The sequence below is a fragment of the Heteronotia binoei genome, chromosome 1 (genome assembly GCF_032191835.1).
Source record: "Heteronotia binoei isolate CCM8104 ecotype False Entrance Well chromosome 1, APGP_CSIRO_Hbin_v1, whole genome shotgun sequence".
NCBI classification, from domain to species: Eukaryota; Metazoa; Chordata; class Lepidosauria; order Squamata; family Gekkonidae; genus Heteronotia; species Heteronotia binoei.
Window position 1 is genome coordinate 274,745,662 of NC_083223.1, and position 27,387 is coordinate 274,773,048.

Consider the following 27,387-nt stretch of genomic DNA (forward strand, 5'->3'; position numbering starts at 1 on the left):
ATGGCTTACTGTGGCTCAGTGTGTGGCGTTCCATCTTATGCTTCTAGCCCGATGATTGGATTGGGATCAGCAGGTCTCAGCTCAGGCCTGGGTTACGGATGCGTAGGCTCTGGCTACAGAGGCATCAGCTATGGAGGCATCGGCTATGGAGGACTCGGCTGCGGTTATGGAGGTCTTGGATATGGTTCTGGCATTGGATATGGTTCTGGTACCTGGTCTTCAGGAGGAGCGACCTCAGGAGAGCTTGGAACCCTTTCTGGAATCATCCCTCAGCCCATCAACCAGATCCCACCAGCAGAAGTCGTGATACAGCCACCTGCTTCTGTCGTGACCATACCTGGACCCATCCTCTCTGCTACTGGGGAACCAGTTGCTGTTGGGGGAAATACTCCATGTGCAGTTTCTGGTTCAGGGATGGGAGGAGGACTTTATGGGGGTCTTGGAGGAGGCCTTTATGGGGGCCTTGGAGGAGGCCTTTATGGGGGCCTTGGAGGAGGCCTTTGTGGAGGTGTGAGAGGAGGTTTTTCAGGGGCATTGGGTTATGGTCTTAAGAGGGGAGGATACCTTGGAAGAAGTATGCAAAGGAGTTGTGGTAGCATCTGTTGACACTTCTGCTGAATTCTACAGGAATGTCAAGGTATGAGCTTCCTAGAGCCAAAACCCCCTTTGTCACATTGTGCTAACCTGGGTATGTATGGAAGGGAATGCTGACTCTTAAAAGCTTATAACCTCCAAAACAGGGGTGGATTTATAGCAGGAGCTCCTTTGCATATTAGGCCACATACCCCTGATGTAGCCAGTCCTCCAAGAGCTTACAAAAAAGAGCCTTGTAAGCTCTTGGAGGGCTGGCTGCATCAGGAGGGTGTGGCCTAATATGCAAAGGGGCTCCTGCTAGAATTCCACCCCTGCTCCAAAATATTATTTGGTCTCTAAGGTGCTACTGAACTCAAATCTAACCCGCTCATCACTGAGTCTTCCAAGTCCTGGTTCAAATAAACTGAACCCGTGGATATCGACCTAAGCTTTTGCATGTATTTAGAGTTCTGTTTTCAAGAATTGCCTTTTCTTTTCCCACTTTGCTGTGAAATTTCCCAAACTGGTGTTCTTTACTTATATGCAGTGTGCTTTAACTTTGACTGAATCGTTTGTGCAATTTTGACGATGCTTTCAATAAAACTTCTGCTGCATCATAACTAATCTCTTTTTATTTGTCGACACATTTATGACATACCACAGCAGCTGCGCCCCTTTTCATGCCATTCAGTGTTTCCTTAGCTTGCTGCACTTGCCAGTTTTAATAGTACGTTGAATACTAAATAAACTGTACTGCCTCATAAGAAGAGCCCTGCTGGGTGATACCATTGGTCTATCTAGTCCAGCCTCCTGTCTCATATGGTGGCCAACTAGTTCCTCTAGAGGTCCAAAAACAGGGCAGAGAGGCTGAGACGTTCCCCTGAGAAGAACATCAGAAGAGCCCTGCTGGATCAGACCAGTGAGGGTCCATCTAGTCCAACCTCCTGTCTCACACAATAGTCAGCCAGTTTCTTTGGAAACCAACAACAGGGCAGAGAGGCTGAGACCTTCCCCTGAGAAGAAGATCAGAAGAGCCCTGCTGGGTCAGACCAGTGAGGATCCATCTAGTCCAACCTCCTGTCTCATACAGTGGCCAACCAGTTCCTCTGGACAGCCAACAACAGGGCAGAGAGGCTGAGGCCTTTTCCTGAGAAGAGAATCAGAAGAGCCCTGCTGGATCAGACCAATGAGGGTCCATCTAGTCCAACCTCCTGTCTCACACAGTAGCCAGTCAGTTCCTCTGGAAACCAACAACAGGGCAGAGAGGCTGAGGCCTTCCCCTGAGAAGAAGATAAGAAGAGCCCTGCTGGGTGATACCATTGGTCTATCTAGTCCAGCCTCCTGTCTCATATGGTGGCCAACTAGTTCCTCTAGAGGTCCAAAAACAGGGCAGAGAGGCTGAGACCTTCCCCTGGGAAGAACATCAGAAGAGCCCTGCTGGGTCAGACCAGTGAGCTTACAGTAGGCACTGTAAGAAGGGCTCTGTAAGCTCTTGGAGGATTGGCTACATCAGGGGTGCGTGGCCTAATATGCAAAGGAGCTCCTGCTAGAATTCAGTCCCTGCCTAGGCCAGTTTCCCGGATGAAGCCCCAAAGGCTAGAGTTGACTCAGGGCATTCTGTAAAAAACCCAGCATTTTGAGGAGCAAAACCAAGACACAAATGTTAGACTGCAGATGTAGCTTTAATGAAAATGGAAAAAAAAAGTAGTCAAGTCAAGCGATTGTACACGTAGCAGGCAAAGAACATCAGCATTCTTGTCAGTCTTGAAGCTTCCCAAGAACAAAGTGGAAAAGGCAATAGGGCCAGAGGGCCAAAGTTCATCTGAAAGTTCTTCAGTTCAAGTATATTGCTACCAGCTTGTTTTGAAAAACACATGGATGGATCTCATTTTCCAATCCCTAGTCATACCTGTGAACATTTATTCTCCTCAAGGGGAAAGGGGATCAACAGATGCTGGCACGGTGTGCCAGTAGGGGCTTGTTTCCAAGGAATCCCCCACTCCCCAAGCCAAACTTAGAACCCAAGGACCAGCCTCCTAGACCCCCGGAGAAGTTTGCCACCCCAGTACCACTAATGGCACATGGTGTGTTGCCTCCTACAAGAACTGGTCTACCGGTAGCAGAAAGGATGGGTCCTGGGAGGGTCATGACCACAGCAGGTGGCTGGACGGTGACTTCTGCTGGTGGGATCTGGTTGATGCAGGAAGGGATGACTCCCTCCAAGGTTCCAAGACTTCCGGAAGTTTCAGCCAGGGCAGGACCATGGGCCCAGCCAAGGCCATAACCATGTCCAAAGTCATATCCATGGCCTCCAAGGCCAAGACCTCCGTATGCTCCCAAGCCAAGTCTTGCAGATCCAAAGCCAACAGATGGGGAGGAGGCAATAGATGGGATGGCAAACTGTGGGCCGCAGAAGCCAGGCATTGTTCGATAGAAGTGAACCTGAAACAAAATACAAAGGAACAGCTGTTGTTTATTTTTAATTTCATTTCATTTTATTGACCTTAAATTTATATGCCGCCCCTTCCATACGGACTCTGGGCTGCTCACAGTCGCAATACCGCAATAACAATACCTTGTGGTTATAATATCAAAACATATATAACAAGTTATAATACTAAAACTTATATGGTGCTATGAAATGTCTTACATAGGCGGTCCAGCTTCATTATAGCCCTTAACTCTCTGTATTGCTCTATTAGATGTCTTATAGATGGATGGTAGTATTCAGCGACATACTTGTGGCAGTAACGCAAGAGTTACTGTAGGCCTGCCGGAAGAAGTCGGTTTTAAAGGCTTTGCGGAATTGGGGGAGATCCCGCAGGGCTCTCGTGGTCTCTGGAAGTGGGTTCTATAGATTAGGAGCTGCCACAGAGATGTCCCTCACTGCCACAGGAGGTGGTGGCGGCCACAAGCATAGCCACCTTCAAGAGGGGTTTAGATAAAAATATGGAGCACAGGTCCATCAGTGGCTATTAGCCACAGTGTGTGTGTATATATACAATTTTTTGCCACTGTGTGACACAGAGTGTTGGACTGGATGGGCCATTGGCCTGATCCAACAGGGCTTCTCTTATGTTCTTATGTGACACAGAGTATTGGACTGGATGGGCCATTGGCCTGATCCAACAGGGCTTCTCTTATGTTCTTATGTGACACAGAGTGTTGGACTGGATGGGCCGCTGGCCTGATCCAACATGGCTTCTCTTATGTTCTTATGTATAGAGCATAATCTGGCCTCCCTTGGCCTGGGGATGGATAACCAATGTTGTGATTTTTGTTTATAGCCCACACTTCCAAATTGCTTACTATGCCAGTTTAGTGTACTGGACATGGTTGTTGTTGTTTTTTTAGCAGGAATGCACAGGAACGCAGTTCCAGTTGGCATGGCATCAGGGGGTGTGGCCTAATATGTAAATGAGTTCCTACTGGGCTTTTCTGCAAAAAAGCCCTGCCAAACAATGGTGACATCAGGAATGTGTGGCCTAATATGCAAATGAGTTCCTGCTGGGGTTTTTTTCTAAAAAAAGAAAAGCCCTGGTAGTGGTTAAGTGTGCGGACTCTTATCTGGGAGAACCGGGTTTGATTCCCCACTCCTCCACTTGCACCTGCTGGAATGGCCTTGGGTCACAGAGTTGTCCATGAAATGGCAGCTTCTGTGAGAGCTCTCTCAGCCCCACCTACCTCACAGGGTGTCTGTTGTGAGGGAAGAAGATCAAGGAGATTGTAAGCTGCTCTGTTTCTCTGTTTATTTGGGAGAACAGGGTTTGAATCCCCACTCCTCCACTTGCACCTGCTAGCATGGCCTCGGGTCAGCCATAGCTCTGGCAGAGGTTGTCCTTGAAAGGGCAGCTGCTGTGAGAGCCCTCTCAGCCCCACCCACTTCACAGGGTGTCTGTTGTGGGGGAAGAAGATAAAGGAGATTGTAAGCTGCTCTGAGACTCTGATTCAGAGAGAAGGACGGGGTATGAATCTATAGCCTTCTTCTGTTCTTTTATACATTACCAATCATTCATGAAGGACATAAACTGGCTTCTTGTCTACCCTCCTGTTACGAGCTTCCATCTTCCAGGTAGCTCAGCCTTTCCTAAGGATAGTGGTACAACTAGAGCTTGAACCGGGGCAGAAGTCTGGGTTCCCTAGCAGATTAGATTCAGCAGGGGTGTGTCGAAAACGTCATTCATCCGAAATTACTTAGCAGCACAATTTCTTAGCATCAGGAGTCGAATTCTAGCAGGAGCTCCTTTGCATATAAGGCCACACACCCCTGATGTAGCCAATCCTCCAAGAGCTTACAAAAAAGAGCCCTGTAAGCTCTTGGAGGATAATAATAATAATAATAATAATAATAATAATAATAATAATAATAATAATAATAATAATAATAATAATAATAATAATAATAATAATAATAATAATAATAATAATAATAATAATAATAATTTTTGTATCCCGCCCTCCCCCACCAAAGACAGGCTCAGGATTGGCTACATCAGGAAGGTGTGGCCTAATATGCAAAGGAGCTCTTGCTAGAATTCCACCCCTGAGTACAACCCCATCCAGAATGGGGGATAACCCATTTCCTGGGTTGGATCTTCCCCCCACTGGTAGAACCTCCATTTTGTTGGGAAGAAGAAGAAGAAGATATTGGATTTATATCTCACCCTCCACTCCGAAGCTCAGAGTCCCAGAGCGGCTCACAATCCCCTTTCCCTTCCTCCCCCACAACAGACACCCTGTGAGGTGGCTGGGGCTGGAGAGGGCTCTCAAAGCAGCTGCCCTTTCAAGGACAACCTCTGCCAGAGCTACGGCTGACCCAAGGCCATTCCAGCAGGTGCAAGTGGAGGAGTGGGGAATCAAGCCCGGTTCTCCCAGATAAGAGTCCGCACACTTAACCACTACATCAAACTGGCTCAGTTTCAGTTTGTTGGCTCTCATTCATTCCAAGGACTGCCTCGAGGCATCCGTTCGCAGTTTCCACAGCCTCTCTGGAATGTGTCGGTTGTAGGAATTTTTTTTTTTATAGCAGGAACTCCTTTGCATGTTAGGCTAAACATCCTTGATATAGCCAATCCTCCAAGAACTTACAGTGGGCCCAGTAAGAAGAGCTCTTTACGCTCTTGGAGGATTGGCTACATCAGGGGGATTTAGCCTAATATGCAAAGGAGTTCCTGCTTCGAAAAAGCCCCTGGCCGGTAGCATGAAATAGAGCTGAGCGTCATCCCAGGATTCTAGCCACCCTGAATCCCCTTACATGCAGCAAGGGGTTTTTTTTGTTTGTTTTAAATGTCACTTACCAAAGTCTCCAAGGAGCAGAAGTTAGGAGGAAGAAGGAGAATCCAGTGAAGCTGTTGGAAAACCTCAGCACAAGGAGCCTTTTTATACTGTCTCAGTTGCATCCCCTCCTGGTTCCTCGGGGATGGAAATTAAAACCTAAGGCACCCCTTTGTGCCTTAGGTTTTAATTTGCTAATGGCCCAAACAAATTTGGGCATGACATCAATGTACTTTAATATATGACAAACATTAACCCAGAGAGTAGCGTGCTGTCGGCTCCACACAATGCTGCTTCTAATTTCCATACACTTTGATCTTCTAATTTTCATTATTCTTCAAAACATTCCATTTGTTTGTTCCTTCCCAGTAGTAGTGGGAATTCTGGTTGCATTGGTTTGTTTCAAAAGAGCTGGACGCGGTCTGTTTTCTACCTAATATTCTCTTTGATCATTCCATGCACCGAGGGATATTCTTCCCCACAGGGCTCTTTTTTGTAGAAAAAAAACAGCAGAAACTCATTTGCATATTAGGCCACACCCCTGACATCACCATTTTAATTTCAACCCAGTGGTTCTGATCCTACCTTCTGGGGCCACAGAAAACAATTCCATGCCATCTTCTATATCAGGGGTGGCCGATAGCTCTCCAGATGTTTTTTTGCCTACAACTCCCATCAGCCCCAGCCATTGGCCATGCTGGCTGGGGATGATGGGAGTTGTAGGGAAAAAAAAAACATGTGGAGAGCTACCGTTGGCCACCCCTGCTCTATATGACAGCCCTTCTAGTACTTGAAGATGGTGATCCTATCACCTCTCAGCCACCTCCTCTCCAGGCAAAGCATGCCCAGCTCCTTCAACCTTTCCTCATAGGACTTGGTCTCCAGAACCCTCGCCATCTTCGTCACCCTCCTCTGGACCCGTTCCAGCTTGTTGTTTGTGAAACAATGTTTGCAAAGTGAAGAGCCTGTACAAACTTCCACAAATGTTAATACTGTTCATGGCAGTTTGCGAAGAGCAGAAAGAAGTAGCTTAAATGCCTCTGAGCCATTCAAAACTCTTTCTGTTCTTCACGGGAGACGTAAAGCTCAGCTGTTCGGTTTGAATAGCTTGGAGTCATTTAATCCCCTGCTTTCTTCTCCCTGTGATGAGTGGCAGGGAGCAGAAAGCAAGGGGAGAAGTGGCTCAAAGGCATTTCATCTTCTGCTTTCTTTTGCCCTCTGTTTTTGGGAGCAAGCAGAAAGCAGGGGCTTAAATGGCTGTTTAAAACCTGCTTTCTACTGCCTGCTCCTTTTTGCGGGGAGCAGAAAGAAAAGCTGATGGATGGCCGGCGAACCAATTAGAACTGGTTTGGTTTGTGAACCAGTTTATCACTTCGTGGATTGGTTTGTGGTTCAGCCACAAACCATGGACCAAACTGCAAAAATACAGTTCATGCCCATCCCTACCCCCTAATATTTAGCTAAAATCGGTGTCCTTGAAATTCCCACTCGTTCCTTTCATCTGGAACAAAAGGGAAGAAGTCTTCCCTTGGATAAACCTGAGTAGTCCTTCCAACTTCTCCTCATTGGACTTCGTTCTGGCCATTTCCTCTGCTATCGTTTGTCAACATCCTTCTTAAAATGCAGTGACCTCAAGTAGACACATGACTCCAAATGAAATCTGACCAGTGTAGCACAGAAGTGTAACCATTCAATTTATAGACCTTCCTCCTCTGGGCACAGGGCTCAGAGCAGTGAACAACGATTGCAATTCCAATAGCCACAGTTAAAAATTAAAATTGGAATCAACAAGTTGAAATTAACTCAAAAGAGTTTTTGGCTAAACATTAGGAAGAACTTCCTGACAGAGTGGTTCCTCATGCTTCCTGGGGAGGTGGTGGGCTCTCCTTCCTTGGAGGTTTTTCAACAGAGGCTAGATGGCCATCTGACAGCAATGCAGATCCTGTGAACTTTGGGAGTTCACGAGGGGGAGGACAGGAAGGATTGCATCAGTGCTTAGTTCTCGTAGCCCTTTCCTACACACCCCGAGAATGCTGTTCGCCACTTTGGGGACCAGCTGCAATTTTCCTCCAGGCCAGTTTTCATAGAATCATAGAGTTGGAAGAGACCTCCAGGGTCATCTAGTACAACCCCCTGCACAATGCAGGAAATTCACAAACACCTCCCCCTAAATTCACAGGATCCTCATCGCTGTTAGATGACCATCTAGCCTCTGTTGAAAAACCTCCAAGGAAGGAGAGCCCACCACCTCCCCAGGAAGCGTGTTCCACTGAGGAATCACTCTAGCGGTGAGGAAGTTCTTCCTAATGTTGAGCTGGAAACTCTTTTGATTTAATTTCAACCCATTGGTTCTGGTCCTACCTTCTGGGGCCACAGAAAACAATTCCATACCATCCTCTTTATGACAGCCCTTCAAGTACTTGAAGATGGTGATCCTATCTGTCATAGATAGGATAGGGCTGTCATAGATAGGATGGTGTGGAATTGTTTTCTGTGGCCCCAGAAGGTAGGACCAGAACCAATGGGTTGAAATTAAACCAAAAGAGCTTCAGTGGAACAGGCTTCCTCCTTGGGAGGTGGTGGTGGGCTCTCCTTCCTTGGAGGTTTTTCAACAGAGGCTAGATGGCCATCTGACAGCAATGAAGATCCTGTGAATTTAGGGGGAGGTGTTTGTGAGTTTCCTGCATTGTGCAGGGGGTTGGACTAGATAACCCTGGAGCTCCCTTCTAACTCTATGATTCTATGTTGCTAGACTGGCATTTATCTAGCTACTGCAAGACCATTTAGGAACTTGAAGGTTAAAACCAAATCCTTGAACCTGATTTGCTGTTCAACTTGGAGCCAGTGAACCTGGTTGAAAGTATGCTGTCTATATCCATGGGGCTCCTGTAAGAACCGTTGTTGCTGTATTCCAGACCTGTTGTAACTTCCAGGTCAGCAACATTTGTGACCAGGGCTTCCATCGATGGAGAGTCATCCAGAAACACCCCTGGACTCTTGACAGTTGGTGCTGATGTTAAAAGCAAACTGTCAAGAGCCAAAAGTTGGCACCTGAGCCCCCCCGCCCTCCCCCCAACCATAGAACCTCCATCTTACACTGGCAACATCTGACTGGCCGTGCAACAACAGATATAGTTGGGTGTCATCAGTACTCCACACCAAATGGGCATGGGGGCAAATGTAGATGTTGAATAACATCTACCAGCCATTTTGGTGTAGTGGTCAAGTATGCAGACTCTTATCTGGGAGAACTGGGTTGGATTCCCCACTCTTCCACTTGTACCTGCTGGGATGTCCTTGGGTCAGCCATAGCTCTGGCAGAGATTGTCCTTGAAAGGGCAGCTGCTGTGAGTGCCCTCTCAGCCCCACCCACCTCACAGGGTGTCTGTTGTGGGGGAAGAAGCTAAAGGAGATTGTGAGCTGCTCTGAGACTCTAAAATTCAGAGTGGAGGGTGGGATATAAATCCAATATCATCATCAACATTGGAGAGAGGATTGCCCCCTGAGGTACCCCACTCACCAGGGAGTACCTAGGTGAAACCATCCTTCATAGTACTACCCTCTGTCCTTGACCATGGAGGAATGAGGTAAAACACTTCAAGGCCATCCCTTAAGCTCCTATGTCAGTGAAGTGATGGGTAAACAGGCCATGGTTGACGGTGTTGAATGCCACTGTTAGGTCAAACAGTAGCAGCAGTGCTAACCTGCTTTAATCCAGCTGCCTGCAAAGATCATATGTGACGGCGACCATTGCTGTCTCCATCCCATGGCTGGGACAGAAGCCAGACTGGAATGGGTCGAGAGTCAACATTATTATTATTTAGTAGATATATCGTCCTCCCTTCCCCATAATGGGCTCAGGGCAGATCACAAGCACAATAAAACAGTAAAACAGTAATAATCCAGCAATAAAACCATATAACGATCAATGGACATGTCCTCCAGGAAACTCTGGAGCTGCTCTGCCACTACTCTCTCAATTACCTTGCTCAGAAACAAAAGGTTTGAGACTAGGTAGTAATTGGAAGGATCAGTAGGATCCAAATATGGTTTCTTTAAGAGTGGTATCACTACAACCTCTTTTAATCCCCCTGGGAAGACCCTTGAACTGAGGGACAGATTGATAATGTGCACCAAGGGGACCCGTATTCCCTCACTGCTGGCTTTCACCAGCCATAATGGACAAGGGTCTAAGCTAGTTTCCAACCAGAATCCTGTGAACGTCAGCTTGGGAGAGCCGGCTGAAGTTGTCAAGTACCAACTCCAAGAATGGCCAAGGGGCCTCCAGTTCACTTACTGTATCAAAATTGGCAGGCAGGTCATGATGGAATGACAAGACTTTATCTGCAAAAAAGCTTGCAGAATTGTTGCTGGTAATGACCAAACTTCTAGCATTTTGAGTTATCTCTGTAAGCGAAGTTAAAGACCTGATTATTCTAAAAAATTCTGCCAGATAAGAGCTAGCACAGGGGTCCTCAAACCCCCCCCCCCACTAGTGGTCCATGGCCTCTTAGCAACTGGGCCATGGATGGAGGCAGAGACCTTCACCTACTCCTTATTTAAATACCCCTATGGGGGGAGGTAGGGATGGGGGGGGGAGCAGCCAAAACCCCAGCATCCCCATCCCCACCGGTCCGAGGAAAAAATTTCTTCCACAAAACCGGTCCCTGGTGCCAAAAAGGTTGAGGGCCACTGAGCTAGCAGAAGCTGTATAAAATTCCCTTTTATCAGTCTTCACTGCCATCTCATAGATTTTCATAAACTTCCTATAAGGTGTTCTGGAAGACTCGTCAAAAGATTGTCACCAAATTTTCTCTATAATTCAAAGTAACAATACAGAATTCACAGTGGAAAATTGACAAAGAACAAAGATGCAAACCAACAGGGTAGCACAATAAAATATGAATACCAATATTCTAAATTGCATCTTCTTTTCTTTTCTTTTTTAATACCAAAGCAACTGTGTAGCACAATAAAATATGAATACCAATATTCTAAATTGCGTCTTATTTTATTTTCTTTTTTAATACCAAAGCAACTGTGTAGCACAATACAATATGAATACCAATATTCTAAATTGCACCTTATTTTCTTTTCTTTTCTTTTTTATTTAATAGTAATAAAACAGCAACAACAAGTAGTGGGTCCATTGTTACAGAATATCAGTTGAAAATTAAACATAACATTTTTATACATTAAAAAAAAGTACAACGGAGACAGTAAATTGTTAATTCCATAATAAAAAGGTAAAGGTAGTCCCCTGTGCAAGCACCAGTCGTTTCCGACTCTGGGGTGATGTTGCTTTCACGTTTTCATGGTAGACTTTTTTACGGGGTGGTTTGCCATTGCCTTCCCCAGTCATCTACACTTTACCCCCAGCAAGCTGGGTACTCATTTGACCCATCTTGGAAGGATGGAAGGCTGAGTCAACATAGAGCCGGCTACCTGAACCCAGCTTCTGCTGGGATCGAACGCAGGTCATGAGCAGAGCGTAGGACTGCAGTACTGCAGCTTTACGACTCTGCACCACGGGGCCCTTATTCTATTATACTTCTACCTTAACTAATATAATTTATTTGGGTAATTATTAATAATATTAATAATAATGGCAAGGTAAAAAAGGGAGAACCACAAGGAAGGGCCAGTAGTAGTACTTTTATTCACGGTCATCCGACCAGCTTAATACAAACAGAAACAAAATCATAAAAACAAACCCATCACCTCTTACACAGAGTTCCTCACGCCAACTATTTCACATATTGTTAAAACTCATAGCCAAGATTTACGTTCTCAATTTCCCTCCTTTCCAACTGAGCAACATAACAGAAACGGGCAATCTTAGTTGAAACATCAGAGTGAGTGTCAGACAGGAGGAAGGCAATCTGCTCATCCTCCGGCCTGCCCGCCAAGGACCCGAGAATTGGAGAGATTAATCTTGCCCTCAAGTCATTGTAAATTGGGCACCGCAAAACGATGTGGAGAGTTGTTTCGACCTCATTGCAATTACAGGGGCACAATCTTTCCAGATATGGGTACCCAGCGTAACGTCCCAAAAGCACCGAAGAGAAAAGTGCGTTGAGTCGAGCTTTTGAGAAAGCTATCCGATATTTTGGGATAGTGATGTTGAAAAGATACCTGGCTGGGGACAGTACTTCAGCTTGCTTCCCTAAGAAAATGTGCGCAGAAAGACTAGCTCTAGCAGATCTCAATTCCAGCTCAACCAACCTCAGGCGCAAAAGTTCTTTCGCATCCCTCAGTTCCATCATTGCTAGGGACTCAGGGGAGAGATCACAGAGTCTAAAATGATCTAAACACCTTTTCTCCCAAGTTCCCACAAAAGAGTCGAAAAAAATCAGATGGGGAAGGCCACCTGGCTTTGAGAGAACCCTCAAAAAGTAACAAAGGGTGTTTAACCACATAGACGTCTCGATGCTTGGGACGCCAGATTCCAACCTGATGGCAGTGTTTGGCACACAACTGGGAACAGACAGAAGCTTGCGCAAGAGTTTGGTTTGTACTATCTCCAACGGCTTGGTAGTTGAATAAGGGCCAATTTCAGCGCCATAGAGCAACTGGACCCTGGTCTTTGAAGTATGCAGCCTTAGTGCTGCAGGCAAGAAAGGGAAAAGGAAGGGAAAGCAAAGGAAAAAAAGAGTAAAAGAACATGCTTTTAATTGGATAATTTTATTATTTTAACCTAACTAGCATTGATAATACATTTCAATAACTCTCTTAATAGTTTTTGATCTTTTATTACACAATGTGGAAACCCTGTTTTAAATATATATTTCAAAAACGAAATAAGGAAGATTGCTTTCATAAAATCTGATATCCACAAAGCATTATCTTGGACAGAGACAAAGGTAGTAAAAGGGAACCAAATCGATTCAGCGTTAGACGCACAAGAGCCTGTTTCAGCTTCGTGTATATTAGATGCAATTTTAGCCAGAGTACAAAATTTCAATAACTTTTTAAAGCCATTCAGTTTCTGGCTGATTCCGCACTACCCTTGCTCCATGCCAGGCTTCTGTTTGCCGGCTCCGGCGCCAAAGGGAGGGGACTGAGGCGGGCACCCCAGGCAAAACTCCCCCCTGCCAACACATTCTAGTTTGAATTACAGTTTCAGTTGCAATAACACACGAGCGCATCATTTTCAGAAAAAGTGGGAAAAAATTTAACCACAACTTTATTGGTTACAGCTGTAGTAAGTCTTGAAACACCATGAGGTAAGGATCCCACTATCGACTGATCCGCCTGCCAGTCCATACCAAACCTTTAATGGCATAACAGTTGCAAAAAAAAAAAAAAAAACACAGAACATAAAAATTTAAACATTGGAGATAAAATCAAAATGAAACCGAGCTTACAGATGTATTCATACGGTCAGATTTAAATTTAAGGATGTCAGCCAAAAAATTTTGCCACAGCCTCGCTAACCTCCCCCTCAGTATTGTTCAATAAATATTAACAGGGTGGCAGAATAGACAAATCTGGGGAGAAAGAAAGCTTGCAAAATAAATCTTTACGGAGATTATGATAAAAGGAACAATCAAGCAATATATGCTGAATTGAGTCGGGAATATTCGCTCTGCAGGAACAGAGTCCGTCGCCTAAAGGGACTCGATGATATCTCCCTTGTAAAACTTTGGAGGGAAACGCATTTAGTCTAGCCAACATAAATGCCCTGCAATGACTTGGAATGGTTAAGTCTGATAGATAATGGGGCATTTTGCCGCAGAAAGCATAAAGACCAAAGGAAGCTGGGGAGCAAATATAAGGGTCTGTTGGACGTAGTTTCGTTTCCTCCAACTCCAACAGTCTCAATTTAATACATCTGAAGATATATAACTCGTCAGAAGTAAAAAAAAAATCATCAACCTCTTTCCCCAACTGGTTAAGTTTGGACATAAGCACTGCTGACCAGGATGAAATATATGGGTCTCTTTTCATACATTCAAGAAGGCTGTTAGGATCTGTTCTAAAGTGAATTTTGAGCCAGAATTTAAACACTGCAATCCAGGCTTTTGTCTCCACCAAAGACTAACCCACTTCAGAGCAGAGAGCAAAGTAGGACACACATTATTATAGCATTGGAGAAAGTCCAGAGAAGGGCAACTAGAATGATTAAAGGGCTGGAGCACTTTCCCTATGAAGAAAGGTTGAAATGCTTGGGACTCTTTAGCTTGGAGAAACGTCGACTGCGGGGTGACATGATAGAGGTTTACAAGATAATGCATGGGATGGAGAAAGAAGTACTTTTCTCCCTTTCTCACAATACAAGAACTCGTGGGCATTCGATGAAATTGCTGAGCAGACAGGTTAAAACGGATAAAAGGAAGTACTTCTTCACCCAAAGGGTGATTAACATGTGGAATTCACTGCCACAGGAGGTGGTGGCGGCCACAAGCATAGCCACCTTCAAGAAGGGTTTAGATAAAAATATGGAGCACAGGTCCATCAGTGGCTATTAGCCACAGTGTATGTGTGTATATAAATTTTTTTTTGCCACTGTGTGACACAGAGTGTTGGACTGGATGGGCCGTTGGCCTGATCCAACATGGCTTCTCTTATGTTCTTATGTTCATTTTGGCACACCAAGAAGTTGTCTAAAGAATGAGGCTTGAATGCCCTCCACTTTCCTGATAAATGCTGAGATCCATATAGGGAAACCATAGAGAATTTGGGCTAGCGTTTTAGCTTCTAGGCGGCTTCTATTTCCCGCCCTGAGACACTTCGGTGAGAAGGGCGGGATATAAGTCCATTAAATAAATAAATAAATATTTGAGAGAGAGTGCACGCAGCATATGTAAAACGGATGTGCCCGTTTCCATGAAGAAGCACAAGCTGCAGTCCAGCAACAATTCAGTCACAAAGAGCTGCCTCCACCACCCTCCCTCATAAATGGCCTCATCTTCCATCCGAGATGGTGGGGGTTTCATGCCCATTGTCAATTTCCCGACTCCCTACTGCTATGGCGGGAGCTGTTCTTATCATCAGTGGCTATCAGCCACAGTGTGTGTGTATATATATAAAAAAAATTTTTGCCACTGTGTGACACAGAGTGTTGGACTGGATGGGCCGTTGGCCTGATCCAACATGGCTTCTCTAATGTTCTAATGCTTTGAGCACCTTCATTGCTGCTGGAACTAATTGGTTGCCCCTTGGAAAGAAAAACTGTTTAATTTGAGCCTCAATGATCCTCTGGTTACCTTGGGATGGCAGGTTTGGGATTCCACTAGGGCGCAAGCCCAGGGGTGGTCTCCCCTGCCACCTGAGCGTGAGGGTAATCCACCGGACATGCCCCTGGGCTGAGCACATCAGTTGCCCCTCATGCCAAGATCCCTTAAGGGGATCCCCACACTCTGGAAGTGGGCATGCGGGACATCCAACAGCCAAAGAGGGCAGACGGCGACAGTGCTTTGCCTCAAGTAGCTGCTGACCGCCTCTGACCGTCCTCCATAGACAGCCAATAGGGCCAGCATTGAACTGGGGTGGGCCCCCGCTTCCCGCGCTTGGTCCTGGCCTGCCTCTTCCCCTCCCGGAAAAGGCTGCCCTCTCTTTTACCCCTCCCCACGGCACCGTAAAATGGGCCCCAGGTGCTCCGTGCTGCCATTTTGTGCCGGGGCGACCCGCAATATGCCGCACCGCAGAGTACACCTGAAAAAAAAACAGGGACAGGGGTAATGGCAGATTGGGAAGGGGGCACTGGGCAGCCTAGCCACTGGTTCTATGGTGTAGTGGCTGTAGCTGAAGAAGATGAGGGGGTCTGGGGAAAACAGTCTTGGCTTTCGGGGTATGGGTTCGGTTCACTTCTCCAAGCTTTAAAATTTATCTTGATGGTGGACGTTACGGAGAAGAACGTCTGCGTGAAAAGAATCTATTGAAGGTTGTTTTCGTTTCCTATAATAGCCTGGAGATTCATTCAGGCTTTAATCTGATAATGCTCGTAACATTACCAAAGTGATTGTTTGTACTCAACAGGACATAATAAGTATCTTCCTTAAATAGGCGTACGCTCCTTTGGCTTCTTTGAATTCCTGCCAGGAATGCAAGATATGGATCAAGCTTTTTGTTCTTATGGTGTCGTTTTCTGACATAAAAGTACCCCCATCAGCAGGACAAGTTGCTGAGTCACTGGCGGGATGAAAAACGATGGTTTCAAGGAATGCTAACAAATTGCAGAGCTGAATCTCAGCCTGACCAAGAGTTTCTCACCTGAAACTGTGTAGGCATCATTTGCATCTTCATGTTCCACTATCCCATATATAATGATATATGCTGAGTGACTCAAAGCCATTTAAATCCTTGCTTTTTGTTCCATGTTCTTTCTTTCTTTCTTTCTTTCTTTCTTTCTTTCTTTCTTTCTTTCTTTCTTTCTTTCTTTCTTTCTTTCTTTCTTTCTTTCTTTCTTTCTTTCTTTCTTTCTTTCTTTCTTTCTTTCTTTCTTTCTTTCTTTCTTTCTTTCTCTCTTTCTTTCTTTCTCTCTTTCTCTCTTTCTCTCTTTCTCTCTTTCTCTCTCTCCCTTCCTCCCTCACTTCCTTCTTCCTGTCTTGGAGCTCTTAAACATCTTTCTCTTTCTTTCTTTCTTTCTTTCTTTCTTTCTTTCTTTCTTTCTTTCTTTCTTTCTTTCTTTCTTTCTTTCTTTCTTTCTTTCTTTCTTTCTTTCTTTCTTTCTTTCTTTCTTTCTTTCTTTCTTTCTTTCTTTCTTTCTTTCTTCCACCAAGCCTTTGGTTGAGGTGTTCATTGACATCAGCCTTCCCTGCTCCACTCCGATCTTTTCTATGTGGATATATATATGAACATATGAAGCTGCCTTTTACTGAAGCAGATCCTCAGTCCATCAAAGTCAGTCTTGTCTACTCAGACTGGCAGCGGCTCTCCAGGGTCTCAAGCTGAGGTTTTTCACGCCTACTTGCCAGGACCCTTTTGAGTTGGAGATGCCAGGGATTGAACCTGGGACCTTCTGCTTGCCAAGGAGATGCTCTATCACTGAGCCACTGTCCCTCCCCTTGTGGAGGTTTATGGCAGCTCTTCAGTTTGCAAACTTCAGTTCATGAACCACAAACTGGCCAAAATCAGGGCTTTTTTTGTAGCAGGAACTCCTTTGTAGCAGGAACTCCTTTGTAGCCAATCCTCCTGGAGCTTACAGTAAGCCCTGTACTAAAAGTCCTGTAAGATTATGAAGGATTACATCACCAACTGGATGTTGTTTACAAGGAGTGGAATTCTAGAAGGAGCTCCTTTGAAGAAGAAGAAGACGACATTGGATTTATATTCCGCCCTCCACTCTGAATCTCAGCGTCTCAGAGCGGCTCACAATCTCCTTCCCCTTCCTCCCCCACAACAGACACCCTGTGAGGTAGATGAAGATATTGGATTTATATCCCGCCCTCCACTCAAGAGTCTCAGAGCGGCTCACAATCTCCTTTATCTCCCCCCCCACAACAGAAACCCTATGAGATGGGTGGGGCTGGAGAGGGCTCTCACAGCCGCTGCCCTTTCAAGGACAACCTCTGCCAGAGCTATGGCAGACCCAAGGCCATTCAGCAGGTGCAAGTGGAGGAGTGGGGAAATCAAACCTGGTTCTCCCAGATAAGAGTCCACACACTTAACCACTACACCAAACTGGCTCTCCACACCAAACTGGCTCTTTGCAATATTAGGCCACATGGCCCTGATGTAGCCAATCCTCCAAGAGCTTACAGGGCTCTTTTTTTGTAAGCTCTTGGAGGATTGGCTAAATCAGGGGTCTGTGGCCTAATATGCAAAGGAGCTCCTGCTAGAATTCCACCTCTATTGTTTACAATACTTTACAACCTTTACAAGCATGTACTCCATAACAGTGTTCCCTCTAAGCTGAGTTAGCATGAGCTAGCTCACAGATTTTTAGCCTCCAGCTCACACATTTTTGTCTTAGCTCAGGAAGGATGGCCCCAGAGCACAATAATTTCTGCAGTAGCTCACAACTTTAATGCCAGCAGCTCACAAAGTAGAATTTTTCCTCACAAGACTCTGTAGTTTAGAGGGAAGATTGCTCCATAATGGCAGCTGGAAGTCTTACCTCCACATTCAGTGTGTAGTGTTGCAGCCACTGGTTCCTTTTTTTTGCTTCCTGGAATGGCCACTAGATTCCCAGATGAAAGACTTGATGCCGGTGAAAGAGAACCTGTAATGATTGACCCGACAGATCCAAGTTCATCTCCCATCTTGGAAATCTTTAAGACTCAATATGTCTGAGCTATCGCCTCTTATTTACTGAGCAAACCCCTTTCTATGTTCTTCATATCTAGGGAGGGACGGTGGCTCAGTGGTAGAGCATCTGCTTGGGAAGCAGAAGGTCCCAGGTTCAATCCCTGGCATCTCCAAAAAAGGGTCCAGGCAAATAGGTGTGAAAAACCTCAGCTTGAGACCCTGAGAGCCGCTGCCAGTCTGAGAAGACAATACTGACTTTGATGGACCAATGGTCTGATTCAGTATAAGGCAGCTTCATATGTTCATATCTTGAAAATGTTCTTCAGACTTTCAGGATTGTCCTTCCTCCAAATGAATGAGGGGATAAGGTAGGAGCTGGGCGCCGATCATGTTAACCAAGCAGTTGACCTTCATGAGATTTCATCTCTGATCGTGGGTCTGCCCCCAACCCCACACAAGTGGGCCTCCTGAGAGTTGGGGGGAATGGCAGCCCTTCCCATCCAGCCCCGATCCCAGCAGCTTCTCCTCTTCCGTTCCCACCGATCCCTGATGCTTCTCCTCCCTTCCCTTCCCTTCTCACCTCGATTGCAGCAGCTTCTCTTTGCCCCTCCCCTTCCCACCCAACTCCATCGCAGCAGCCGGAGTTTTCCCAGGCTGCTTCCTGCCCCGCCCCAAAGGACCATGTGCCTTTGCACCTCCAGAGGTGGTGAAAGGCTTCAACTTTCTGTGTCTGTTGCTGAAATAAGCTGGCTGGTGAGTAGAGAGGGCAATCCCCTACATCAGATTTGCGAGAAGGGGTGTGTGTGTGTGTGTGTGTGTGTGTGTGTGGAGAGAGGGAAACGTCTTCATTATTCCCTATGGAAATCGTTTCTCATAGGGTATAATGGGGAATTGATCTGGAGGTTTCGGGGGCTCTGGGGGAGCTATTTTTTGAGGTAGAGGCACCAAATTTTCAGTATAGTATCTAGTGCCTCTCCCCAAAGTACCCCCCCCCAAGTTTCAAAACGATTGGACCAGGGGGTCCAATTCTATGAGCCCCCAAAGAAGGTGCCCCTATCCTTCATTATTTCCTATGGAAGGAAGACATTTTAAAAAGTGTGCTGTCCCTTTAAATGTGATGGCCAGAACTCCCTTGGAGTTCAGTTATGCTTGTCACACCCTTGCTCCTGGCTCCGCCCCAATGTCTCCTGGCTCCACCCCCAAAGTCCCCAGATATTTCTTGAATTCGACTTGGCAACCCTACTTGCTTAGATCCTTGGAATTTCTGCTATAAGAACCCACGAGGTCCCATGCTCGTCAACATCTACAGGAAGAGGTAGTTGTCTTTGGGCCTCATGTATAAGAACTTGAGATCTAGGGGAGTGGAAGATAGGGAGAGCAAACTGACCACTGCCTATATGACAGTTACTGTCATATAACTTGACAGCCAGTTTTGTGCAGTGGTTAAGCGTGTGGACTCTTATCTGGGAGAACCGGGTTTGATTCCCCCCTCCTCCCCTTGTGGCTGCTGGAATGGCCTTGGGTCAGCTGTAACTCTCGCAGAGAGATCTTTGAAAGGGCAGGTTCTGTGAGAACTCTCTCAGCCCCATCTACTTCACAGGGTGTTGGTTGTGGGGGAGGAAGGGAAAGGAGATTATGACCACTCTGAGATTCTGAGATTCAGAGTAAAGGGCAGGATATAAATCCAATTCCTTCTTCTCCTCCTCCTTCTTTTTCTTCTTCTTCTATTCTCCTGTCTGTTTTCCCTCCTACCACATCCTTTTTCTTCTTCTCCTCCTCCTTCCTTTTCTTCTTCTTCTATTCTCCTGTCTGTTTCCCCTCCTACCACTTCCTTCTCCTCCTCCTCCTTCTTTTTCTTCCTCTTCTATTCTCCTGTCTGTTTCCCCTCCTACCACTTCCTTCTCCTCCTCCTCCTCCTCCTTCTTTTTCTTCCTCTTCTATTCTCCTGTCTGTTTCCCCTCCTACCACATCCTTTTTCTTCTTCTCCTCCTCCTTCGTTTTCTTCCTCTTCTATTCTCCTGTCTGTTTCCCCTCCTACCACATCCTTTTCTTCTTCTCCTCCTCCTTCCTTTTCTTCTTCTTCTATTCTCCTGTCTGTTTCCCCTCCTACCACTTCCTTCTCCTCCTCCTCCTCCTCCTTCTTTTTCTTCCTCTTCTATTCTCCTGTCTGTTTCCCCTCCTACCACATCCTTTTTCTTCTTCTCCTCCTCCTTCCTTTTCTTCTTCTTCTATTCTCCTGTCTGTTTCCCCTCCTACCACTTCCTTCTTCTTCTTCTTCTCCTCCTTCTTTTTCTTCTTCTATTCTCCTGTCTGTTTTCCCTCCTACCACATCCTTTTTCTTCTTCTCCTCCTCCTTCCTTTTCTTCTTCTTCTATTCTCCTGTCTGTTTCCCCTCCTACCACTTCCTTCTCCTCCTCCTCCTTCTTTTTCTTCCTCTTCTATTCTCCTGTCTGTTTCCCCTCCTACCACTTCCTTCTCCTCCTCCTCCTCCTCCTTCTTTTTCTTCCTCTTCTATTCTCCTGTCTGTTTCCCCTCCTACCACATCCTTTTTCTTCTTCTCCTCCTCCTTCGTTTTCTTCCTCTTCTATTCTCCTGTCTGTTTCCCCTCCTACCACATCCTTTTCTTCTTCTCCTCCTCCTTCCTTTTCTTCTTCTTCTATTCTCCTGTCTGTTTCCCCTCCTACCACTTCCTTCTCCTCCTCCTCCTCCTCCTTCTTTTTCTTCCTCTTCTATTCTCCTGTCTGTTTCCCCTCCTACCACATCCTTTTTCTTCTTCTCCTCCTCCTTCCTTTTCTTCTTCTTCTATTCTCCTGTCTGTTTCCCCTCCTACCACTTCCTTCTTCTTCTTCTTCTCCTCCTTCTTTTTCTTCTTCTATTCTCCTGTCTGTTTCCCCTCCTACCACTTCCTTCTTCTTCTTCTCCTCTTTCTTTTTCTTCTTCTATTCTCCTGTCTGTTTCCCCTCCTACCACTTCCTTCTTCTTCTTCCCCTCCTCCTCCTTCTTTTTCTTCTTCTTCTATTCTCCTGTCAGTTTCCCCTCCTACCACTTCCTTCTTCTTCTCCTCCTCCTCCTTCCTTTTCTTCTTCTTCTATTCTCCCATCTGTTTTCCCTCCTACCACATCCTCTCCTCACCAGGGATCTCGAACCTGCATTTTGGGGCTTTAGCTAGCTTGGTGGCTTTGGACATCCTCCGAAAGCCCCATTGTTTGCTTGCATAAAACCTCCAACTGGCCACTGAGTTCCATTTTTTTGTCAAAAAAAAAAAATTCATGTCATCTCAAATGTGCATAATGTTCCCAGAGGGATTTTTGGGTTTTCTTTTGCAAGCTGACAATGGCTGAACGCTGGGCTTGACTCAGTGCATTTATTAAAGTAATTTGAATAATATAGCATGCCTGCTGTTTAGTAAGTAATTAAGAACCCAGACCCAAAGGGATGCATTTGAACCACGAGGGACGCATCAAACCTGTATAAAAGCCCATCGTATCCTGAAATTTCGCAGCATCTTTGCCTGACTGTCTTTCTCTGCATTTCTCCTTCTTTAAGAAGCAGGTAAGTTACCCCATGTTGGAGGTGTAGGGTTGCCAATCCCCAGGTGGGGGCAGGGGATCCCCTGGTTTGGAGGCCCTCCCCCCGTTTCAGGGTCATCAGAAAGCGGGGGGAGGGGAGGGAAATGTCTGCTGGGAACTCTATTTTTCTCTAGGGAGATTTATTCCCATAGAAAATCATGGAGAATTGATCCACGGGTATCCGGGGCTCTGGGAGGGGGGCTGTTTTTTCGGGTAGAGGCACCAAATTTTCAGTATAGCATCTAGTGCCTCTCGCCAAAATACCCCCCAAGTTTCAAAAAGATTGGACCAGGGGGTCCAATTCTACGAGCCCCAAAAGAAGGTACCCTTATCCTTCATTATTTCCTACGGAAGGAAGGCATTGAAAAGGTGTGCCGTCCCTTTAAATGTGACGACCAGAACTCCCTTTGGAGTTCAATTATGCTTGTCGCAGCCTTGATCTTGGCTCCACCCCTAGTGTTTCCTGGCTCCACCCCCAAAGTCCCCAGATATCTCTTAAATTGGACTTGGCAACCCTATGGAGGTGCCATTTCTTTTACAAATGCTCTACCAAAGTTGTGACTTATTAAAAGGTTGCTGTCAACTCGCCGCATTCACAGAAACTCACATCCTTTTTACCCACTTTCTCCTTGAAATCAAACAACCCATGTCTTTCCCCCTTTAAGGGGTCAGAAAGAAATACAAAGGCAGGAAGGGGAGAACGAGAGATTCTGCAAAAATCAAATCAAATCAAATCAGAATTTCAGTCTTAAATGTTTTCATGCCATGATACTGAGTGATTTGGGGACCCTATCTGGGTGGAGAGGTGGCGTACAAAATGCTTTAAACCAGGGGTGTTGAACTCATTTATCATGAGGGCCAGATGTGAAGAAGAAGAAGAAGAAGAAGATATTGGATTTATATCCCGCCCTCCACTCCGAAGAGTCTCAGAGTGGCTCACAATCTCCTTTCCATTCCTCCCCCACAACAGACACCCTGGGAGGTAGATGAAGATATTGGATTTATATCCCGCCCTCCACTCCGAAGAGTCTCAGAGCAGCTCACAATCTCCTTTCCCTTCCTCCCCCACAACAGACACCCTGTGAGGTAGATGAAGATATTGGATTTATATCCCACCCTCCACTCCGAAGAGTCTCAGAGTGGCTCACAATCTCCTTTACCTTCCTCCCCCACAACAGACACCCTGTGAGGTGGGTGGGGCTGGAGAGGGCTCTCACAGCAGCTGCCCTTTCAAGGACAACCTCTGCCAGAGCTATGGCTGACCCAAGGCCATGCTAGCAGGTGCAAGTGGAGGAGTGGGGAATCAAACCCGGTTCTCCCAGATAAGAGTCCGCACACTTAACCACTACACCAAACTGGCTCTCCGACATAAATGTGACATAAATGAGACCTTGTTGGACCGGGCCATGTTGGGCCAGGCCATATGTGTACCTATGTAAGATTGGATAGCGAGATATAAACTTTATAAAGGACACAGACAAAACACAATGATTTAAAAAAACCCAAAAACATTAGCACTCATTGGTTTTAAAAGTGCTTTCTTTGTACTTCTCCCATGGGATCCGGGGAACTGGGCGAAGGAAGCTCTGGCTCTTTCCTCCCTTCCCCAGGGTTAGCCTCAGCCAGTAGAAGGAAGAGAGGCTTAGCTCAGTACCTCTGCTGTGTGATTGTGAAAGCCTGGCAAAGCAAGCTCTTCCTTCCCTCCTCTCTCCCCAAGGGAGGAGGCTCAGCCAATGGAGACAATAGAGGCTTTGCTCTGTAGCTCTTGTGTGATTGAGCAAGCCTTGCAAAGCAAGCTGTTCTGCAGAAGGAAGCAAAAGGTAGGGAGAAGGAAGCAGATGACAGCTAGTCGCTCGGGGGCCAGATAGGAGCCTGATTTGGCTCCCAGGCCAGATGTTCAACACCCCTGCTTTAAACCAAAACAAAATAGAGAGCCAGCTGGTGCATCCCCCACAAAGCTTTATGCACAGTAGATCGAAATCTTGGGTGATACCCAGCCCAAAAGATGTCTGCTTGGTCTCAACCAGAGCTTTTTTGGCTTTGGCACCAGCCTGGTGGAGCGCTTTCCCAAGTGAGGTCTGGGTTCTGCAAGGCGCAGACAAAAATGGAATTGTTCCACTAGGGCTACCGTTGAGGCTGCAGTAACCGTCTGGGTCGGCCTCCCCTTGCACGCTCTCTTCCTTGTGCATTTGCCCTGCTCCTCTACGGTATTTTAACATCCATTATTGCACCTTTTTTTGCCAAACCTTTGAGGGGTCTATTAACCTGTTCCAATGTTTCGGCTTCCATCTGAGAATGATATTAGATCCTGTCTTGATGCTAAAGTACATTTATTGGTTTTGATGTTTTAAAATTGTTATTGGTAACCAGCACCGGCCGTAGGGCACATGGTATCCCAGGCAGGCTCCCTGCCAGCCGCCCCCCCCCCCGCCATCACCGCCTCCATCCCTCTCTCTGCACCACCCCCCCTTCCCTCCCTCATAGGGTTGCCAAGTCCAATTCAAGAAACATCTGGGCACTTTGGGGGCGGAGCCAGGAGACTTTGGGGATGGAGCCAGGAGACATTTGGGGCGGAGCCAGGAACAAGGGTGTGACAAGCATAATAGAACTCCAAGGGAGTTTAAAAGGGATAGCACACCTTTGTAAATGCCTTTCTTCCATAGGAAATAATGAAGGATAGGGGCACCATCTTTTGGGGCTCATAGAATTGGACCCCCTGGTCCAATCATTTTGAAACTTGGGGGGTATTTTGCGGAGAGGCACTAGATGCTATACAAAAAATGTGGTGCCTCTACCTCAAAACATAGTCCCCCCAGAGCCCCCAATACCCGTGGATCAATTCCCCATTATTCCCTACGGGAATCGTTCTCCATAGGGAATAATAGAGTGCCCAGTAGACATTTCCCTCCCACCCACGCTTTCTAAAGGGGGGGAGGGCCTCCAAACCAGGGACTCCCCTGCCCCCTTTCTCTCTCACACACACAAATACTTACTGGGTCTTCTTCCTGCAGAACTTTACTTGATCTGAAAACGAAAGCAAAACAGAGGGAGGGGCCGTTCTCCGAAGCCCTTCCTGTTTCCTGCTTCCTGCTCAGCCTTAAAGGCACATATTTTAAAAACGGACCTGCAGGAGCTCTTAAACTACATGGTGATTGTGGGGGACGGGGCTTCCCCCGCGGGCCAGCTGGCTGGGGGCGGGGGGAAGACTGTAAAAACGGGGGATCCCCCGCTGGGACCTGGGAATTGGGAAGCCTCCCTCAGAGAAGCACGATGAGGCTGGGCCCTACTGGCATTGAGGCAGCTGGTGTCTGCACGTTTTTCAAAGAGTCCACTGAAGGAGCCTTCTACACCCTCCTTTCCAGAACCAGAAGGGAGCGGGGAGCAAAGCCTCCTCCAGCGCTGTCTTCCAAAAACGCTCAGATGCCAGCTGCCTCAAAGCCGGTAGGGCCCAGCCTCGCCACGGCGAGCTTCTCTGAGGGGAGGGGGGCAGGCGGCGTGCAGGAAGGGAAGGGATAGGTTGGCGGTGGCGGCAGGGGTGGCGGTGGGGTGAGAGAGGCAAATTAAGGCGTTGTCTTCAACCCTAGCCCTAGGCAACTGCCTAGTTTACCTAGTGGGTGAGCTGTTGGTATCTGCCCCAAGCCTGCTCGCCGGGAGTAGGGGGAATTAACTCAAATTCAAGACAGTGTGCGATTGCAATAAAAAAAGGCCAACACCAAGCTGGGAATTATTAGGAGGGAATTGAAAACAAATCAGCCAGTATCATAATGCCCCTGTATAAATAGATGGTGCGGTCTCATTTGGAGTACTGTGTGCAGTTCTGGTCGCCGCACCTCAAAAAGCATATTACAGCATTGGAAAAATTACAGGAAAGGGCAACTAGAATGATTCAAGGATTGGAACACTTTCCCTATGAAGAAAGGGTAAAACGCTTGGGGCTCTTTAGCTTGGAGAAATGTCAACTGTGGGGTGACATGAGAGAGGTTTACAAGATTATGCATGGGATAGAAAAAGTAGAGAAAGAAGTCCTTTTCTCCCTTTCTCACAATACAAGAACTCGTGGGCATTCGATGAAATTGCTGAGTAGTCAGGTTAGAATGGATAAAAGGAAGTACTTCTTCACCCAAAGGGTGATTAACGTGTGGAATTCACTGCCACAGGAGGTGGTGGCAGCTACAAGCATAGCTAGCTTCAAGAGGGGGTTGGATGAAAATATGGAGCAGAGGTCCATCAGTGGCTATTAGCCACAGTGTGTATATATATATATATATATACATGCGTGTGTGTCGGTGTGTGTATATATCTATATCTATCTATCTATCTATAAATTTTTTGGCCATTGTGTGACACAGAGTATTGGACTGGATGGGCCATTGGCCTGATCCAACATGGCTTCTCTTATGTTCTTATGTGACACAGAGTGTTGGACTGGATGGGCCATTGGCCTAATCCAACATGGCTTCTCTTATGTGACACAGAGTGTTGGACTGGATGGGCCATTGGCCTGATCCAACATGGCTTCTCTTATGTTCTTAAATTCATCGAAAAGCCTTCTTGCAAGATAGAGTGGGGGTATGAATTGAAAACTTAAATTCAATTAAAATTAAATTAAACCCCAATATCTTCCTGTCCTTTTGATCTAGCGCCACCCTGGGCTACGTAACAGAATCCCATGCCACAAATCTTTCATCCGTATAGCATCCTTGTCAGGTGCTATAGGGTAAGAATTGGGACCCCCAAGTCCAAAGACAGAAAATTGGTCATGATGCCACTTTCTCATCACCGTTGGTAAATTATTCTCTTCCACTGTTTTCTGGGCCTTCCTCTAACTTCTTTCCATCATATTCAATTTCAGGTTCACCTCCATCCCAAAATGCCTGGCTACTGGGGCCCACAGTTTGCTGTTCCATCTGTTGCCTCCACCCGAAGAGTTGGCTTTGGATCTGCAGGGCTCGGTTGGGGAGATCTTGGCCTAGGATGCCACGGATATGACTTCGGACATGGCTACGACCTTGGCTGGGCCCATGGTCCTGCCATAGCTGAAACTTCTGGAAGTCTTGGAACCCTGGAGGGAGTCAACCCTTCCTGCATCAACCAGATCCCACCAGCAGAAGTCACCGTCCAGCCACCCGCCACCGTTTTGACCCTCCCAGGACCCATCCTCTCTGCTACCGGGGAACCAGTAGCTGTGGGAGGCAACACTCCATGTGCCATTAGTGGCACTGGGGTGGCAGGACTAGGCTTCTACAGGGGGCATGGAGGCCTTTATGGAGGCTTGGGCTGGGGTTCTCGTTTTAGCCTGAAGCAGGGTGGATTCCTTGGAAGCAATTCTTTGCAGGGTCATCATGCCAGCATCTGTTGATTCCTCTGTCAAACCCTCAGATCTGACGGTGGAGCATGGGGGGGGGGGCAGTAAATTTACTAGGAGCGAGGAGGAATGCCAAAACGAAATACGATGCACCTACATGACCTGGAAATGACATAGGCACATAGAGGATGTTGGGGGGGGCAACACTCCGGGTTTTTGATAAAGCTCTATTGTAGAATTAGATAATGAGCCACTTTGGTGTAGTGGTTAAGTGTGCAGACTCTTATCTGGGAGAACCGGGTTTGATTCCCCACTCCTCCACTTGCACCTGTTGGAAAGGCCTTGGGTTAGCCATAGCTCTCGTAGGAGTTGTCCTTGAAAGGGCAGCTACTGGGGGAGCCCTCTCAGCCCCGCCCACCTCACAGGGTGTCTGTTATGGGGGAAGGAGATAAAGGAGATTGTAAGCCACTCAGA

General features: G+C 46.6%; 1 protein-coding gene across 1 annotated transcript; it reads left to right on the forward strand.

Annotated features, from left to right (window-relative positions):
* Positions 1 to 26,967, forward strand: LOC132585367 (shematrin-like protein 2). The gene is made up of 4 exons (XM_060257231.1): positions 1 to 472; positions 521 to 574; positions 2,777 to 2,901; positions 26,461 to 26,967. Exons 1-4 carry the CDS (start codon positions 1 to 3, stop codon positions 26,965 to 26,967), a joined length of 1,158 nt encoding a protein of 385 aa, XP_060113214.1.
* The last annotated feature ends 420 nt before the right edge of the window (positions 26,968 to 27,387 follow it).

Excerpts from the sequence above, each read along its gene's own strand:
- LOC132585367 (XM_060257231.1), top strand. The coding sequence starts at position 1 with ATGGCTTACTGTGGCTCAGTGTGTGGCGTTCCATCTTATGCTTCTAGC. Across the intron at positions 473-520 it reads TTATGGGGGCCTTGGAGGAG|GTTTTTCAGGGGCATTGGGT; the intron begins GCCTTTATGGGG and ends GTGTGAGAGGAG. Across the intron at positions 575-2,776 it reads GGGAGGATACCTTGGAAGAA|GAAGGGATGACTCCCTCCAA; the intron begins GTATGCAAAGGA and ends TGGTTGATGCAG.